Here is an 18560-nt window from a genome sequence, read left to right on the forward strand (position 1 = left end):
TATTTATTATTAACTATTATTATTATTTCAGGCGGTGGCATTTGCATGTGACATAAAAGTGATTGGAGTAATTGATAATTGTGCAGAGACACGAAAACGATGCAATAGACCAACAGCCAATTACAGAACCCATGCGGAAGACTTTGGTTGTGTTCTCAGGCAAGTTCGTTGCCTAAGTCTTTTGATTTGCATGTGAATACTTTGAAACATTTTATCGCATATTTTTATCATTTTAAATCCTATGCCCAAACAAAGTACCATTTAGGAATCTGCATTTAAATCCTCATTGTTTTGCTTCAAAAGGTCACAGAATTAAAACATTAAAAATTATCCCATTTTTTGCATTTTTTATGATGTTACCCCTATAAAAAATTTTGAAAATCGGTTCAAAAATTTTGTTGTCAATTTTTAATGTCAATTGTTAGTATTCAAAAAAACAAGATCGAGAAGGTATAACATTCTGCAATTCAATGAGAATTGGCGGAGATATAGTCATGGGAATTACCCGATTCCCTCCGATCAGTCCCGCTTGAAATAAAAACTTTACAAGCATACATTTTAATTTGTAAATAATAGTAAAATTAAATGTCAGATATAAAATCTATGAACGTAAATGTCAAACTTAAATGAATATAAATGTAATTCTCTGTCTTAAAGTTTAGTTCGTTTCCTAAGTCAATGTATTTGTTTTATAATTTGTTATGGACATTTTATTTCTTTTGATTTTTATTGTACTCGTATTGTATCTTGTAACTTCTTTAATGAGAAATACATTTTTTTAAGTTTTTATATTTAAGCTCCGCTGTTAGTTTCGCGTAGTAAAAAAACCAATTACAAATGCAAATTGAATTAGCCAACAGCATTGGAAATCAAACAAAAATACCCAACATTTTTCATTAAAAAATAGCCAGAAAGTATATTTAGGAAAAAAATATATTTACCAAAGGAAAATGCATTTGAAAAATGTATCTACAATTGCCGTGGCTAGTTGCCGTTGCTGGCCAATCTCTTGCCATAAATCAAGCCGTAGAAATGACCGCAGGCGCCTTGTAAGCGAGTCCCAGTCACCGGCTCGTTCCAGTCACAGTGACTGTGACTGACAGCCGTACGAACCGAGATCTTGACCAGCAGAAATGGACAGGGACAGACGGACAGCTGGAGGGACAGACAGATCGATGTTGTCCCACGCCAGGCCTTAGCAAATCAAATACAAATTCAAAATCTAGCTAATTTCCAAAAGCCCAAACCGAAACTCATTTAACTGGCCCGACCGAGTGGGACAACAAAAAAATAGAAACATATATATTTTTATATATATATCTAGCCACAAAGTTAATTTTATTTTCCACCTACTGGCAAAATCAATTTGCTTCGTGTGGCACGTGCGCCAAATAGAATGAAACAATTTTTATTTATTTTTTTTTGGCTTTGATTTTGGGGGATAAGTCCCCGGGGGACGTGTTGGGGGGGCGTTGGTGGTCCGTCAGTCGGTCATGTCGTGTGCGTCACTCCAAGAAAGAGAGATCACCGACATGGGTCGTGCCAAGATTGGGCCACAACGGTAGCCAAGAGCCAAGTGACCGACTTAGCCGTCCAGCCAGCCAGAGAGCCATTTAAAAAGCAACATTTTGCAATGCCAACAATTACAATTACGAGTTTTCGGTACAATTGCCCTGGGCCAAAAAGAAATTCTACACTGTGAAAGAAATCTTATTCAGAGTAAACTAAATCCTATAATCAAAGAAATATTTTACCATCCAAATTATCTGAATTATTTAATCAAGCTTTATTTTTTAATATTGTATACCATTTTACTTCAGTGCATTACAACTAAAAGAAAAAAAAGATCTATAAGAAACTGACTAAATAAAAAATTACTCAATTGAATAATGGACAAGGCTACGCCTGCTCTGCAGTTAGTTTTTAGCTCTCGGTTAAGTTATCCATTCCAACTTGCGACATATAACAAATGCGTATTTAATGTGTCGAGAAGGGGGGGTGGTGTCCACCGGCGGAAGAGTCTGTAGTCCGGAGTCTGGACACTGGAGCGGGGGGGTAATTGCAAAGGGGGCTAGGGTGGGGAGCACACTTTGAAGGCCCCACTTCGATTTCCATTTAACGCGCCCCAAGTAATTCGCTTAGTTTATGGGTGGTCAGCGAGCGTGGAGCGTTGAAAGCCCTCCGGGGGCTTTTGCTTGCATTTTTAATTCGTTTTTAATCAACGTTGCCGCAGCAAACGGTTCGCATTGATATATGTAACCAGATTATAGAGCTGCGATGGTTCGGCTCGTATAATTTGGAATTCAACACTTTAGAGCGGGCCCAGAAAATGGCCAATTGCAAAATGCTGGCTTGTCATTGGCAGTTGCTAGTTGGCAGTTTATCGCTGCCAGAGATGGGCACTGGAAAATTGCCAATGACAAATTCTGGCTTGCAGCTAAATGGTATAAGAAATAAATTGACAATAAGCTACGGGGAAATAGGAATGCAATAGGCTTTAATTTAGTATAAAAAAAATATCTATCTTTGGCTAAAAAATAGATCCCATCAGGGTCAAATTTTTGTTATGGCCTGGTACCTTGATGGAATTGTAAATTGCACTTTAATGAGCCATTTTTGTGCAGAAAAATGTACTTCAATTATATAATTTAAGCGTGAATTAGCAATAGACATAGAGTCAATAGAGGAATAGAGGTAACAACAAAAACAACACTGAAATAACAACTGGATTGTGTAAGAACAAGAAAACATGTTAAGTGCAGTCGCATTATGTTGCAAAATGTCACTTTTAATTGGGCAACCTTGAAACATCAATGTGAAAAACGAGCGAAAGAACAGCTAACAGCAATGGTAACAACACCAATAGCAACAACTGCAGCAACAACATGCATCACCAACATATTGCTGAAGGCCAAGAACCACTACCAACAACAATGACAAAACGCTTAACGAATGGAGCGGACATCAAAAGGCCAAGCTTTGGATGAAGGAAAGGGACAGAAAGTAGCACAGCAAAGTTTAAAAATCTAATGGGGATATAGTACTTTTTAAAATATATATCTTTTTTTAAATATTATAATTTTGAAATAAAATTAAAGTCTGAAAAATGGTAAAATTCTTAAGGTTGGCAGTCATATATTTCAGTCCTAAGGATTAAGTTTCAAAGTAATAATTATTATTTTAAAAAATATATCAATATTTTGCCCTCAACTGTTGGTAGGAGAGGTTAACCGACCGTTATGTGTTACAATTAGCAAATTGCACATTTATGCTCACACATGTGACCAAAGCCCGACTCCCCCATGGCCCCCTTTGCCGCGGCTTTCCAACTGACAATATAAATCAATCATTGGGCATTTGGCTCAAAGCCGGCGTTCTTATTGGAAAGGCAACCTTGAAAGCTGCCGCCAAGAGAGCTTTTGGACTGGGGTCTTAGCCGCCGGATTGTGGCCCACTGGAGATTGGCAAAATAAGCGAAAAGCAAAAGGCAAAAGCTTGCCAGCAAATTGCAAAATATTACTTGCATATATGTGCCTAGACTTTCGCATTATATCTTAACAATAATAAATGGCACATCATTTATAATTTCCGCTCAAAATCAACTACACACTACTTCAAATTCAAATTCAAATTCATATTCGAAATTCAATTATTTTGCATTTCCTGTTGCTGTCGCCTCAATCACTAAAGCCATACAGGAAATCCTTGCCACTTGTTCACAAATTTTAGATGCGTTGTCCAGTTAACACTCTTGTTTGCGTTTTTTGATTTTAGTAATTACTTTTCCAGATTTTATTTCACCTTCGGGCCGTTTATTGTGCAAGATATATAAAATTTATACTGAGTGGCATTAAAATATCACATAAGACTTTCAGTTATTTACAAAAAATCTACAAAACCAACAAGATTAATTTGTGAAAAATGCTTGTGGGTATGAAAACTAATTGGTTAGCGTGCCAAACACGAAATGTAAACATTTTCTTGGGATTATTAAGATTATTGTTATTGGCCTATAGATTTTATTATACTACGCTTAATTAAGGCAATTTCTATTAAAATTTTTGTTGTTTAATAAAGCTTATAATTTAAATGCAAATTCTTTCTTTTTCCAGTTTTTTCCCCATTCCTGTATGAATCTCATCGAAAGGCTGCTAATTCCCGAGGAACTCATTAAGATTCCTGTGTAGTATACAATATAGTAACTCCCCCCGGATCACCACAACAATCACTGCCGAAATACCTGGGCAACAGCAACTATTTAGTGTGATTTGCAATATGTATTTTAATTATGGGCTCGCAAGTGTGCGGCGGGGCACAATGTACCAGAGGACAGCTGGCCAGAAAATCACGGAATCGGAATCCACCTGGACTGGCTAAAAAGTTGGTGGTCGGCCAACCGTCAGCTTTAAAGTCTCTGGCTCTTGTGCGCTCTCATAAAAAAATGCGCGAAATGCAACAATTTAAAAATGCTAAATATGCGCGTATGTGAGGAATGATTACTGTCGGGTCTTGAGAGCCTGAATCTGGGACTGGCACTGGGACTTTGGAGTAGATCGGCATAAAGCAAAAGAACCTAGCGGGGGAATTGAAAAGCCGCAGTTACTCACCAGCCGACTGCGTTTAGTAATTATGCGAGCAACACGTTCAAGGCGGCAGTGGCAACAGCAGCAGCAGCAGCAGCTACAGCTCATTGCAACATGGTGCCATTGTTGTTGCCACTGCTGGTGCTGGTGCTGCTGCCGCTGCAGTTGGTGACTGTTAGCGGGCATTGCGTAAGCTCTCTTGGAAAATTGCATTAGAAAATCCACTTGGCAGCAGCGGCAACAATTAAAGTCGCAGCAGCTTGCACGTTTCGCTTCAAGCCGCCTGGGAACCACAAAAGCCAAAAAATATTGCTGCCCATTGGCCACCAACGTAAAGGCTTTTTTAATGGTCTAAGTCTTTGGTCTTAGTTTTTAAGATTAAGTTCCATAAAGAAAAGGATTTTAATTGAAACCCAAAACGATATTAAATATTTAATAATGCCACCAATAAAGCATACATTTTATTAAATCAAAAAGCTTAAAAAATCCAATCTAGCTTGCAATAACAATTATAAGGCACATTTTTAAATGCCTCTGAAAACAGATTCAAAAATATTTATATTTTTATGAATCATGACCATATGCTTTTCCCCCATCCGTGACTTTCAAACAGTGCCTAATAAAATTGTGCTTACGGCCCGTGATCTCTTCAACTGCAGACCAACCTCTTGGCCGCCATAATGTGCAGAATTTATTAGCATTGCGAATCTTTGGGGCGATGTTAATCGCACTCGTGTCGTAGCTTGGCCATGGTCAACAACGGCTGTCTAGCAACCAAGGAGGGGGGGCGACGAAAGGGGGGTGTGGTAGCCGGGCTACTTGGTAACCCTTTGGGGGCAATGCGACGCCGACACCGTGCCAGCGATCAGCGTGGAAAATTTTTGCTATTTTTCACCAATTAAAAACGGATTCTGTGCAATTTTCCATGCCGTGTGTTGCAAGTTGTTGTTGCGCTTGTAGTTAAGTGAAAAATACCAAATGCCCCAAGGGGCAGAGAAAATGCACGCTATTCACTCTCTTCCGCAGATCTCCTCCATCAAGGGAGACCATATTTCTTATGCGTAGGACTCTATTTGTGTGGCAAGTTTGGCCCAAAAAAACACCACATTTATTTATCACATTTAAAGTGCAATAAAAAGCACTTCCTAGTGCCACAAGGGGCGCGGTGGTGCGGTGGCGAGCATAAATTACGTTTATGCATTTTAGTTATGCATTTGCACAGGCCCTAAGTGTCAAAATAATTCATTATAATTGCCCACAGATCATTTTTGTCAACCGATTTTTTTCCGTTTTGTTTGCTTGGCATGGCGTTGCGTGTGTTTTCCTTTTCTTTTTTTAAGTTTTTTCTTCATTTATTTTTTATTTTAAGTTTCTTATATTTTGTATTTTTTTATTTTGTTTGGCATGTCGTCGCAACGGCAGCAAGTGAATGAGTGAGTGAATAATTGCAGGCATGCCATGTTGTTTATACTAAATTTAATTAATGATGACTTTTATTTATGAATGCGTGGCCTGGCGTCAGGCATTCGGTCACATAAATCGGTTCTGGGCCACTCCTACAAATAAAAAAAAGGAAAAAGAAATAAAATCAAAATTGCCGGAAGGAGGGAGCTGCACTATCTTAATGTTTACCAAGTCGTCGGCTAGTCGTCCAAGGAACAGGATCAGCCACAAGCGATGAATTGATTAGCTACCTTTAGATCTTAATTGAAATCTCACTGCCATTTATCATAATTGCCAGAGTCATAAATTCTAATTAGGGGTTATGGATTCTACCATTCCATGGGTAATCAATTACTAGGCTTACTTATAATTATTTATCTACATATTTACGTAAGTTTTTAGTTATATTAGTACTACTAACTTGACATTTTAAAACATTTTAACACATATGTTTCTTTTTAGACATCCCCACCCATGTAATATTTTCTTTAATTTTCCAGTAATTTGACCATAATTGTTTTTACGACGTTCAGTAATTTTAATTAGTTTTGTGCGGCTCTGTATCTTAGTATCCGTATCTGTATCTATGTCTTGCCCTGGCCCCTGGAGCGTTCCACTTAGCCCCATCATAGCTGGTAGAGGAAAAAAAAAGCGGCGGCAATTGGCTGTGCCCCCATATATGGACCCAAAGACCGCAAAATATTATTGCGCTGAACAAATTTTTAGTTTATTTTGTTGTAGGCCATAAAAATGTTAACATCATTATAAGACTTTAACACCTGCAGGCTGCAGATAACAGCTGGTCCGAGCATTTTTCGCATCTCGCCGAGCATTTATCGCTAATCGAATTGAGTTTGCTGCCACTGCCACTGCCGCAGAGGAACTGTGGCACTATGGCACTGCAACTCGCCATCTCCTCGGCTAGCATCTATAAAATGTTGTCGCTTCCACCAAGTCACTACTTTGCATTTGTGCGCCGCGTTTTCTCACGCTCCTTATTGGATTTGGAAGGCAAGTGCACGCGAGCAGCATGCGGGGGGGCTTTCGCGATCGGTCCAGAGACTGTGGGGACTGTCGATCTTGGAGACCACTGAGCAGTACCATCCAGATGCCGGCTCTTGGCGTGCTCGACCACAGGGCGAATGTTTTGACTTTGCCACCGACGCTGCTTGCAGTCTTAACCCAATGAAGTAGTCATTTTTAAAAATATATCGTATTTTTATAAAAGTTATTATCACTTAAATTTTAATAGTATCCTTTTGCTTACAATAGCAAACCATTAAAGTTATAATTTTAAAGAAAAAAAGACACATTTAAAACTAAAACTAAACTTTTTCAAAACCATCATTAAAAAAAATGCATTTTTTACTAGCAATTAAAAAGTTAATAAACATTTTATGTGCATCCTAACTTCAAAATTGGGAGCCTAAAAAAAATTATTTTTTATCTATTATTCACTTGGAATTCCCCAACTATTTCCACATTTTCGTCACTAGCTTTCTCTTCATTATTTAAACTTTTTCTAAAAATCATAGTATTAAAAAAGACAGAAAATTAATCCAAAAATCGTCAATAAATTATAGGGTTAAGACCGTTGCAATCAATGCAAAGTGAGCGGCGGCCGAGCAACAATGTTGTTGGCTGCCACACAGCTGATGTTGCCGATCCCACTGGCTATATGATTTATGTCCCGGCACTCTGGTGGCGCCGCTTCTTTACCTTCATTTGTTGGCTTAAAATCCACAAAGTGTTGGGTTTATTCCATCTCTTAGATAAATCATGGCAGGCCGTGGAAGGGTCTTAACTTTCGAATTTTGTATACATTTCCATTTAAAACATTATTGCTGTTTCAAAAGAATAATATATATTTTATTTATTTATTAAGAAAAAGAACAAAAAAGGATATCCAACGAAATATCTTTCAAATGATCATCTTCAAGTATCACTTATATCTAAAAAAATTAAACTTTAACTGGATTTTCTTTTAATTTCTAATTAAATTCTGGAGTTTATATTCGAAAAACCCTACTTTACCATCCATATGAAATTTTAGTTCTATGTATCACATAGCTGTTTGCTATAATTTCTATAACTAAGGCATAGATCGTATATCAACTTCTTACTTTCCATTTCATTTCTAACAACTGGGCTTACAACCTTGGTTTTGGATTGTAAACGCATATACCTCGTATTCTTCAAGTTCGTATCAAATTAGAAAATAAAGCATGCTGCATTTTTCTGTTTGCATGTAAAACATTTTTTTAGTTTAAATTCAATAGTCCATAACATTGTATCAACTAGCTTGATATTGATGAGTATTCAAAAATGTAGAAAAGTAAAAATTTTATATAGTTATAAAGAGAGACTGATGCAGCCTCTTGGGAACTAATCCGTTTCTTATCGAGAACAAAGTAATATATTAATCGTACTGCCTGAGCTTCGACTAGTTGGCTTTCATAGCCATTTTGGATATCTAGTTAGTAGGTTTAGTTTTCATTTTTTCCGGCCTGTGCCATGTAATTAGCCACACACGAGGCAATAAACTGATACTGCGTTGCAAATGTATTCTGCCACAATTCTATGATCTTTCCATTCTCCTCCGAATCATCATCCGAATCTTGCTCCATCGCCTGCTCTCCCTCAGAGCTGGTTCCAGCCAGGCTAACATTGCTAACATTGGGCACTTCCATTATCTCATTTTCGTCCTTATCGTCATCCAAAGTTTCACCCTCGTCCTCCTCTTCTTCGAATTCAAACTCTTCAGCTGTCAGTTCCAGATCGTAGTAAGGGTCGTAGTCATCTTCATCTTCATCGTCTTCATAATCGCTCTCATCGTTAACGGTAGTGTCGCTGGCATCGTACTCGGAGGTATCTATGCCGGATGAGCCACTATCGTTGCTCTCCACAAAGCCACTTGATGAATTATGATCGTCACTCGCGCTCAAGTCATCCAAACTGGACTCATTGTCTCCAGCTTGGCTGGATGCAGTGCCGTCTGAATCAGATTCCACCACAAGTGGCTGGATGGGGGCAATGTTCATGTTATGGGTCACATGGATACTAAGTTTGACAGGAGGTTCGCCTTCCCCATCTGGATTTTGGGACGAGTTTGCAGTCTCGACCTCCGGCAAAATAGCATCTACTGTTTCATTCTCTTCTTTCTTCGCTTTTAGTTTCAAGGACGGTTTGTCAGTTCCATTGTCGTTCTTCTCCTGGGCTTCCACTTCCAACGAGGATTTATCAGTCTGGTTAGGAGCAATGTCCATGTTGTTGGTCACATGGATACTAAGTTTGACAGGAGGTTCGCCTTCCCCATCTGGACCTTGGGACGAGTTTGCAGTCTCGACTTTCGGCAAAATAGCATCTACTGTTTCATTCTTTTCCTGCTGGCCTACGAGTTCCACGGACGGGTTGTCAGTTCCATTGCCGTCCTTCTTCTGGGCTTCCAGTTCCAAGGACAATTTATCAGTCTGGTTAGGAGCAATGTCTATGTTGTTGGTCACATGGATGCTCAGTTTGACAAGAGGTTCGCCGGCCACATCTGGATCTTGTGACGATTCTTCTCCCTCTACCTCCGGCGCAACAGTCTCTACATTTTCATTGTTTTCCTGCGGGCCTTCCTGTTCCACGGATGGGTTGTCAGTCTCCGCTTCCTGTCGTCCTCTCACTTCATCAGTCTGGCCCTCGGATGCAGTATAGTCGAGTGTAAGGGACGGTTTCTCAGTCTCCGAATCCTGCCAAACAATGATTATTTCATCCAACTCTTTCTCCTGAGCTTGAATTTCCGAGGAGGATTTATTAGTCGGCATCTCCGGCAAAGGAACTTTCTCTTTTGTATCGTTTTCCGGCTGAACTTCAGGCTTGTAGAAACTGGATTTCTCCAACTTTGGATCGTAAAGTTCAACAAGAGAGTCGTACAGAGTTCCCATTAGTCTCTGCACCGCTGCACCCCCTAAATTTTGATCCGCTATATTCTTGTCCAGTCTTTCAATAATGCGCTTTCGATTTTGGAATTTCGTGAGCATAATGAAGTAGTTGGACTCCGGATAAGGGGAGTACATTCCATAAATCTGTAAAGCGAAACGAAATGTATATAATAGTTAATGTAAAGATCCTATAACCAGGACGAACTTACCTTTTTCTTGTAAATTATCTTGGTACGCTTAGCCCCATTGGAGGATCTCTTTATCCAATGGTAGAGCAAAGGACGGCGAATGGAAATGCGGCAAGTATGCTTCTTCACCTTCATCTTATACCGCTTCCAAATCTCCTTCTCATCGCTGATGGTGAAGATGCTTTCGTACGAATAGGTCTTCTGGCTGGCGGATAGCCCACTTTCCAAGCTATCGGAGCTGATGCTGCTGGCGTCGTCCACAGTGTTCGAAATGGCCAACGGCTGGAGCGTAGTCGAGGAGCTAAAATTATACGGAGCCACCAAGCAATAGGTCTTGGTGTTGATCGAATTGGCTGGCGGCGCCGGTGGTGTCGTTGTGGTTGGTGACGGCTCCTGCGATATCTCAAGGGGAGTCAACGATGGTGTCAACTCGGGTGAAAATAATTCATCAGGGTTTGGAGAGTTCTTTTCTGGAGCAGACATTTTTTCAACTTCCTCCTGATTTTTAGATGACTCGATACTGTTTGAAGTTCCAGGATCTGCTGTGATGATCAACTTTGGATTTTCCACATCTGGTGATAGCTTGAAGTCTTCCCCAGTGGAAACTCCTTTGTCTTCGAGCTGGGGAGGTTCCTCAGTGGACTTAGTTGGGGCACTACCTAGAATCTTCTCATGAACTGTAGACTGAAGCTCAGCCATTTCTTTTTCGAGGTTTGCTATTTTAAACAAAGCATTTTCGAGGCTCTCAGTGCTGCCCTGCATGGGATCAGTTTTCTTCAGGAGCAACTCCAGTTTTTCATCTTCATTGGAAGTCTCCACCTTGGAAATGTCATCTTTTGGCTCACTGGCCGTATTCAAATCAGTATTCGGAGCATTGCTACCGTTTTCTACAACCTCAACACTAGATTCTTTCATTATTTCCTGCTGGGGATCACCCATAGCTGCCTCCATGGCTTCTAGTTTAACAAAATCCTTATCTATGCTTTCATTACTATCCATAATCTTGTTATTTATAGCTTCTGCATCCTTCTCTGCAACTTTGTCACTCTTTTCAGCGACTTTTGGACCTTTCACTGGCATTTCGGCAAGGGGAGAACTCTCGGTCTTGACGTAGTAAGGGAAGTTGTATTTGTCGAAATCCCAAAAGCTGAAGTTCTCGGACTCGGTTAGATCTTTGGGGAACTCCAGTACCGACATTCCCGTTGTGCAGGCGGATAGAATCTTATGGAATTTCTCGGTTTCCTTGGGCGTGACAAAGGTTATGGCTATGCCCTGGGAGCCAAAGCGACCGGCTCTTCCGATGCGATGCAGATAGGTTACATGATCCTTGGGCGGATCGAGATTTATGACCAGATTGGCATGCTTGGAGTCTACGCCGCGAGCCATCACGTCAGTGGCCACTATGATGCGCGTAGTGAAAGACGTGTAGCTCTTGAAAACATTCAAGCGATCGGCCTGATCCATGGCACCGGTGAGGAGGCTGCACTGGATGCCACTGGCCTCGAGGTAGTTGCGATACGAGTCGGCTCGCATTTTGCTGCTGGCGAAGAGAATAGCCTGCTCGTAGGGCAACTGAGCGAATATTTTCAAAAGGGCATCGAGCTTGGAGCGCATCTCCTCGAGGCTGTTGATCTTCTGGGGCAGATCATAGACGAACTGCCGTATTCCCAAGAGGACAGTGGCGCGCTCACTGTTTGAAATCAATAGGGGCTGCTTCATGGTTTTGGCCAGACGCTCGTCGAGGTTATTCTCGTAGGTGGCGCTACAGGCTACAACCTGGCGTTTCTCGGGCAGCGCACTGATTAGCTCATGGACCGTGTCCTGCATGCCCTTAGTCTCAAACAGTTGATCCGCCTCGTCTAGCACCAAAAGCCGTATCTTGGACATGTCGAAGACACGATTGCGGTAGAGATGCAGCAAGCGTCCCGGAGTTCCGATAATCACGTTGCTTTCGCTCATCCGTTTGCGATCTTTGGCAACATCTGTGCCGCCAATAAAGGCATGGGCCCGGCAGCTGCTCATAAAGAACGATAGGTAAAAGAAGGTGTCCATCACCTGTATGGCCAGTTCCCGCGTGGGCACCACAATCAATGCATGCGGCCAGCGCAATGTCGACTTGTAACTATTCATGGCACCCAGGACATAGATCAGAGTTTTCCCAGTGCCGCTCTTCGACTGAATCAGCAGATCTAAGGTGGCCAGCGTTTAAGGTGCAATCTTAAGGATGTCTTCATTCAGTACTTACCATTGTCGGCGAGAACGAGCGGAATTGCCGCCGCCTGAATGCGAGTCGGCGTCGTAAATTTATTGCGCATTAGACCGCGCAGAACGTCGCGCTTCAGGTTTAGCTGCGAGAAGGATAGAACCCGGCCTGGCTCCACATCGCTGGTGCGCTTGCCGCCGTTTTCCAAGTTGTGCGCTAAGGAGCGCTGCATTTTGTCAAAGATTTACACGTTTATGCACTTTAGAAGACTTCGGTTTTCTGCTGCCGGTTTCTTAAAGTTTGGTAGTGCTGTAAGGTGGTTGAATATATCAATATATCGATATACTTTGTGAAGCCAAACAGTGTTGCCAATTAATATTAATCTAATGCGGGAAACTTTAAAAAGTAGCGACAAAGGTGTGCTATAAAAAGTAATTATGAAAAGGATGTATTTTTATCTTTTTTAAAAGGACTTTCTTGATTTATTTTAAGTTTTCCTGTTTTAATTTTCTTCATGAATGGAGTGGCCAATCGTTCGAAAAACCAGTTCCCAACACTGTTAACCTGCATAGAGGCTCTCAAACTGTAAGATATGGCGCGCTTTTTAAATCCAAAATAAATTAAGTCCAACGAATTGTTGGAAACCATAGTAGTGGAAATACAAATTTTTGTTAAAAACTCTTCCCAGCGTAGCAACAGTTTTTTCACCTTTCAGTCTTCGTCCACTTTCGTTAAGCCGACAATGTCAGACAGCAGTTTTCCGTAGGTCAGAACCGGTATTAACTTTAAAATTTAAATTTCCAATTGGCTGCTTTTTTTTGCTCCTCAAAATTAACCATGTTGAAGATTAAGCCTAGAGATTTGGGGTCCTTTGTGGCATTGACTGCCCTGCACGTGTGCTCCGTCCTGCAGCCCGTGGTGGAGGCCCAGGCGAACGTCAAGACAGTCTACCCAGTGGTGGATCGAAGACTGATGCTCCAAGTGGGCTACCAGTACAGCCACTGGATGCTGGTCAAATCCATGATGTACTCCCTTCTGGTGGTGTTCGGGCTCTGGTACAGTCGCCATCTGCAGCAAGCAAAGAGGCTGGAAACGGAGGAGAAACGAGGCATCCTGAAGGATGCACAGCAGCTAACCGCCGACGATGTGAAAGAGCAATGGCTGAGCAGAAAGCAACAGGATGCCTTTCCGACGAGCAAGTTCCTCTTCTTCGCTGCACCCTGGCTACTCAGTTTCCTGGGCAGCGGGCTGATCAACTACGTCCGACTTTATATGGTCATCCAGCACTTTTGCGTCTCCAACTGGCGGGCTATCCAGATATATGGGGAGCTTCAAGTGCTCTTCCTGCGCCGCCTGCTGGCCGCGACTCTGATTCCCTACTGGTCGCAATTCGTCGGAGGAGACTCCCTTGAAAATTCGGCCACCTCCATGCCCGCCAACTATATCAGCTACGAGACCCATCTCCTGGACTGAACCCAATCGGATGAATGTTTTATGGCTGCAAGAAATAAAGTTGGTTACATGGTGTACAATTTAGATTAAGAAGCATTACATTTAAAATTAATTATGTAAAATAAATTAAATTTAATTTTATAAATAAAAAGTTTAAAAAAAGTGAATCTTTTAATGAAGGAGGGGCATTTCAAAATTGAGAAGCAAAGTCCTCTTCTAAAGAGTTATTTTCATAGAAACTACTACCATAAATTTTTATTTATTGTTTATCTATATTTGAGTTTTTAATTTATAACAATTTTTAAAAATATTGTTAAATAAACTATAGTAACTTTACCATCCTTAGCTGTCGTTTTCTGATTTCCTATCCTTTAATTTTCTAGCGGCAATAAATGGTATTTCCCATCAACAAAAGAAATGTAAACTTTTCCCTGAACTTTCTCGTCACTCTCGGGAGTTTGTTGTTGGGAAAACTTTTCCTTCACGTGGGAAATATGCGGCAATCACGTTTTCTTGCTCACTTCTGCCAACGTGCCATAAAACAGAGAATAAAACAATATAAATAAAAATCGCGAATAAGCGAATATCAAGTGACCGAAGTTTATTAAGTTCAGGGTCTCTATTATGGTTTTGGGAAGTGCGGTTTCCATGAAAATGGGCAAAAGTTTTCTTTGGCCATTAGGGATTAGGTTTTTGAGGACGATCTGCCAGCCCCTGACAGATCAGTCACTTGAATTTCAGTTCAGTTCAAAAAAGAGAACTCTCCAAACATATTTCTAAATTTAACCCAACAAAACTTTCAGTAAATTGCAATTGGCCGAAACATTAATCACGTATCGGTTATTCAAAATATCAAAGTTTCCAGGTCTTCGTAGTGTCATTGGCAGGATCTATCCAGGAATACAAAGGATTTTCGGCAGCTGGAAGACCTTGGAACACACAAACTTTAGGACTCGTTTATTTTGTTTTTCATTGGCAACGTACACGGCTCTTAGTTGTTACTCGAGCCCCCTTTCGGTCCACTGTTTCGATTTTATGGTAAGAAAAACATAAAAGACAATCCCAAAAAAACCCAATCCAGCTCTCGACAAAAGCCAATAGATTGTGGGTGGCTCAAGGTGATTTAAGGTGGCTTCAGGACTTATGCCTGAGGACCTCTTGAGACTTGGGTAGAACGATTTATCGAGTCCTTGTCATTTAAGAGCTCCAAAGAGGAGGTTTAATATAGGGTTTCAGTATGTTTTTGTACCAGTATTAAGAAGTATCTTATCCGACTTTTTAACTATAAAAACTATTTTATAATAGTTCAAGAAATCTTAACCATATTTTCCATTATTAAGCTAGACCACTACAATTGGTATTAAAATACAGTAATGTAAAATAAAGTAGGCTATATGTATATGGTAATCCATCTAAAATTAGAAATAAAACCAGTAGCAAGCTCTCTTCAGTTAGGCCCATTATCTGACCACCATAAGCTATCAATATTACCCATTAAAATCATTTAAGCCATCTATTTCCTAAAGTATATTCAAGACCCCATTCTATTGGTTTTTGTGGCAAACTAACCCATTCGTAAAAACATTTTTGAAGCCATCTAGTAACCGGGAAAAAATATGTTAAATATGGTTTGTTCTCGTCCAGTTTTTTTTCAGTCTTTCGGAAAACCCCATAAGGAAAGCACAGTCCGTTTTTATTTTAATATTTTTTTTCAACACATTTTTTGTTGGTGAATTTTGTGAATTTTTATTTGGGAAAACTCAAAATCGTATATAGTCTCTGAGATTCATTTTAACCGACGCGTAATCGCCGAGATCTAAATCATTCAGCGTGGTGCTTTGATATCAAGTGGCAGCGTAAGTTGTTGAATCGTCATTAGGAATCATTGCAAGTATTTTAAGGAGCATAATGCGTGGACAACTGATGCGACGTGGCCCCGCCTTGGCAAAGCAACTGATCCTTTCGCCCGCGTCCTTCCGCATCGAGCAGGTCCGTTTTGCGACTGCCGGTTGCGGGGCAGGCGATGTCAAGGGGGGCAAGGGCCTCGTACTCGGTCTTTACGAGAAGGAGTCGGGCAAGGGTCCGCGCCTCACGCCCGCCGGAGAAAAGTTCGACGACCGGGTCCAGGGCAAGCTGTCGGAGCTGGTGTGCGAGACGAAGCTGACGGGGCGACTCGGTCGCGGCAAGGTCTTCAACAACATAGACCCCGACTTTCGGTCCATATGCGTGGTGGGCGTGGGCCTGGAGGGCATTGCCTTCAACGAACTCGAGATGCTCGACGAGGGCATGGAGAATGTCCGAGTGGCAGCGGGGATCGGTGCCAGATCCCTGCAAACCATCGGCTGCAACGAGGTCCATATAGACAACATGGACTATGCAGAGCAGGCGGCGGAGGGCGCGGCCTTGGCGATATGGCGCTACGAAGAGAACCTGGCCAAGAAGTACCGCAGCACCATACCCAAGCTGGAGCTCTACGGTTCGCCAGACGTCGAGTCGTGGACGAGGGGTCTGTTCAAGGCCGAGGCCCAGAACTTGGCGCGGCGCATCTGCGACGCCCCAGCCAACTGCATGACCCCCACCATCGTAGCCCAGACCGCTGTGGACGCTCTGTGCCCCTGCGGCATCACTGTCGAGGTGCGCACCATGGAGTGGATAGAACAGCAGCACCTCAACTCCTTCCTTATGATTGCCAAGGGCAGCTGCGAGCCGCCCGTTCTCCTGGAGGTGGCCTATTGCGGCACCTCACCCGAGGACAAGCCCATTCTGCTGGTCGGCCAGGGCATAACGTTCAATTCCGGAGGCATCAACCTGCGCGCTTGCAAGGGCATGGACGAGTTCCGTGGTGACCTTACCGGAGCAGCTTCAATCCTGGCCGCGATGCGGGCAGCAGCTGCCCTCTCTCTGCCAATCAATATCACAGCCGTGATACCGTTGTGCGAGAACCTGCCCTCCGGCATGTCCTGCAAGCCGGGTGATGTGGTCACCCTGCTGAACAGTAAGTCTCTAGCCGTCCGTAACATCAGCCGCACCGGTGTCGTGGTCATATCCGATCCCATGCTCTATGGCCAGATTACGTACAAGCCCCGGTTGGTGGTGGACATTGGGTCCATGTGCACGGGCGTCAAGAAGGCCGTCGGCGGTGGCGCCACCGGCATCTGGTCGAATTCGCACTACATTTGGAAGCAGTTCCAGCGGGCTGGATCCCTGACCGGGGACCGGCTCTGGCGATTCCCCCTGTGGCGCTACTACAAGGACCGTGTGGCCGAGAACCTGAGCTTCGATCTGTTGAATGATGGAGATGGTCATGCCTCATCCTGCCTGGCGGCTGCCGTCCTCCACGAACTGGTACCCTGCAGCGATTGGGCCCATTTGGACACCTACGGCACCGGCTTGCTGAGCACCTATGGACTGGTGCCCTATTTAACAGCCGGACGGATGACTGGGAGACCTACCAGAACAATAGTGCAATTCCTTTACCAGATGGCATGTCCGGAGCAGCCTAAATAGTTACGGATAAGCCCGCTTTTCTATATACATATACGATTACGTTTTTGTTGGCTATTTTACCTCGCTCTTGGCCCCGGATCTCAAATGTTTGGCTTCAATGTTGTACGTATATGTCTATATCCAGGACCAGTCGCAACAGCGATCGTAGTTTTAGCGAATTGACTGCAAGCCCTGCACTAGGGCAATCAAATCGTGTTCAATGTTTTAGTTTATGTTACTGACTCGGCCACAACCTGGGGCCAAGAGGTCCGATAAGCGAGTGTATAAATGCCATAATCCATAAAAAAATATTTCCAAATTCACCTCGATAAATCATTGTAAATGTATCTTGAAATATTAAATTCGGTCCTGATGTAATGTAATAAAATTGTAGGATAGTTAAATGATGTGTTTTTAATTTTCTCTAAGAGGGTCCTCCAGCTTCTAAGCCAAATCGATTGCCTTTATCCATCCTCTGCCGGACTGACATTAACTGCAATTCGGGGCAGCTATTAGCCACAGATTCAAGCAATTTTATGCGTTTTTGGGTCCAAAGAGCACGTAGGACCTTCCGCAGTTCGGCAGGTCCTTGGAGTGCAGCCTCGATGGCCTCCGTCAAAGTCGGACAAACACAAAGGAGTGACGCCAGCAAACTTCCCCCTCCGCCGCCCACTCACTCTGGCAACTAATTCGACTTTTGGCATATCAATGAGGAACGAGACCAAGTCGGAGCCGAGAGTGACAGGATATCCCAGAGTTTGTGGCAAAGTTTTTAGCACGTTATTGATGCTCGGCTCAGCCCGGGGTAAATTTCAAACTTTTGCCGGCACAAAGGACGTGCAAGGACAATTGAAAGGCTGCACCGCCTCCTTCTCCAGCACTAGCCCGTCATTGCACTCTATTTGTCGACTAATTCAATTGGTCGATGTAAAAGTGCTTTAGATTAATAACACTCGGCCATGATGAGCTTGCCAAAACCGAGCACTGGCATCTCCTCTTTCCCATTTTAAACAATTCATCAGAAAATGGCCTGCAAATGACACCACATCGTTTATCATTTTCGTTTCGATTGAGGCTCCGAATTTAAAACTTTTTTGTCATAAACTGCTAATTGTGTCGCCTGTTAATGAGTGAATGGACGAGCTAATCTGTCACTGTCAATAGATATTTTTAAAATTTGGGGTAAGAGGGATTTGGGGCTTTTGGTCGAGCTATATCTTTTAAAAAATAAAAATAAATCCGATCATTCAGTGTCCATGCATTCTCCATCACAGTCTCT

General features: G+C 42.4%; 3 protein-coding genes across 3 annotated transcripts; 2 read left to right on the forward strand and 1 right to left on the reverse strand.

The window, feature by feature from the left end:
* Positions 1–7976: 7976 nt before the first annotated feature.
* On the reverse strand, positions 7977–12660 carry Gem3 (Gemin 3). Its single transcript, XM_017232732.3, has 3 exons — positions 12386–12660; positions 10162–12329; positions 7977–10096 (listed from the first exon to the last, which is right to left on the reverse strand). The coding sequence occupies exons 1-3, from the start codon at positions 12573–12575 to the stop codon at positions 8513–8515; spliced, it is 3942 nt and encodes a 1313-aa protein (XP_017088221.2). The 5' UTR covers positions 12576–12660; the 3' UTR covers positions 7977–8512.
* Positions 12661–13055: 395 nt separating this feature from the next.
* Positions 13056–13946, forward strand: LOC108119509 (uncharacterized). The gene has a single exon (XM_017232728.3). The coding sequence runs from the start codon at positions 13181–13183 to the stop codon at positions 13814–13816; it is 636 nt and encodes a 211-aa protein (XP_017088217.2). The 5' UTR covers positions 13056–13180; the 3' UTR covers positions 13817–13946.
* A 592-nt stretch (positions 13947–14538) lies between these two features.
* On the forward strand, positions 14539–17685 carry S-Lap3 (Sperm-Leucylaminopeptidase 3). Its single transcript, XM_043214178.2, has 2 exons — positions 14539–14833; positions 15440–17685. Exon 2 carries the CDS (start codon positions 15704–15706, stop codon positions 17300–17302), a length of 1599 nt encoding a protein of 532 aa, XP_043070113.1. The 5' UTR covers positions 14539–14833; positions 15440–15703; the 3' UTR covers positions 17303–17685.
* The last annotated feature ends 875 nt before the right edge of the window (positions 17686–18560 follow it).

Source organism: Drosophila bipectinata, chromosome 3L, assembly GCF_030179905.1.
Source record: "Drosophila bipectinata strain 14024-0381.07 chromosome 3L, DbipHiC1v2, whole genome shotgun sequence".
Classification (NCBI taxonomy): Eukaryota; Metazoa; Arthropoda; class Insecta; order Diptera; family Drosophilidae; genus Drosophila; species Drosophila bipectinata.

Bases quoted from the DNA above. Each gene is read 5' to 3' on its own strand.
- LOC108119509 (XM_017232728.3), top strand. From the start codon at position 13,181: ATGTTGAAGATTAAGCCTAGAGATTTGGGGTCCTTTGTGGCATTGACT.
- Gem3 (XM_017232732.3), bottom strand. From the start codon at position 12,575: ATGCAGCGCTCCTTAGCGCACAACTTGGAAAACGGCGGCAAGCGCACC. The intron at 12,330-12,385 runs GTAAGTACTGAA...TGGCCACCTTAG, and splicing joins GCTCGTTCTCGCCGACAATG to ATCTGCTGATTCAGTCGAAG. The intron at 10,097-10,161 runs GTAAGTTCGTCC...TTCGCTTTACAG, and splicing joins AGATAATTTACAAGAAAAAG to ATTTATGGAATGTACTCCCC.
- S-Lap3 (XM_043214178.2), top strand. From the start codon at position 15,704: ATGCGTGGACAACTGATGCGACGTGGCCCCGCCTTGGCAAAGCAACTG.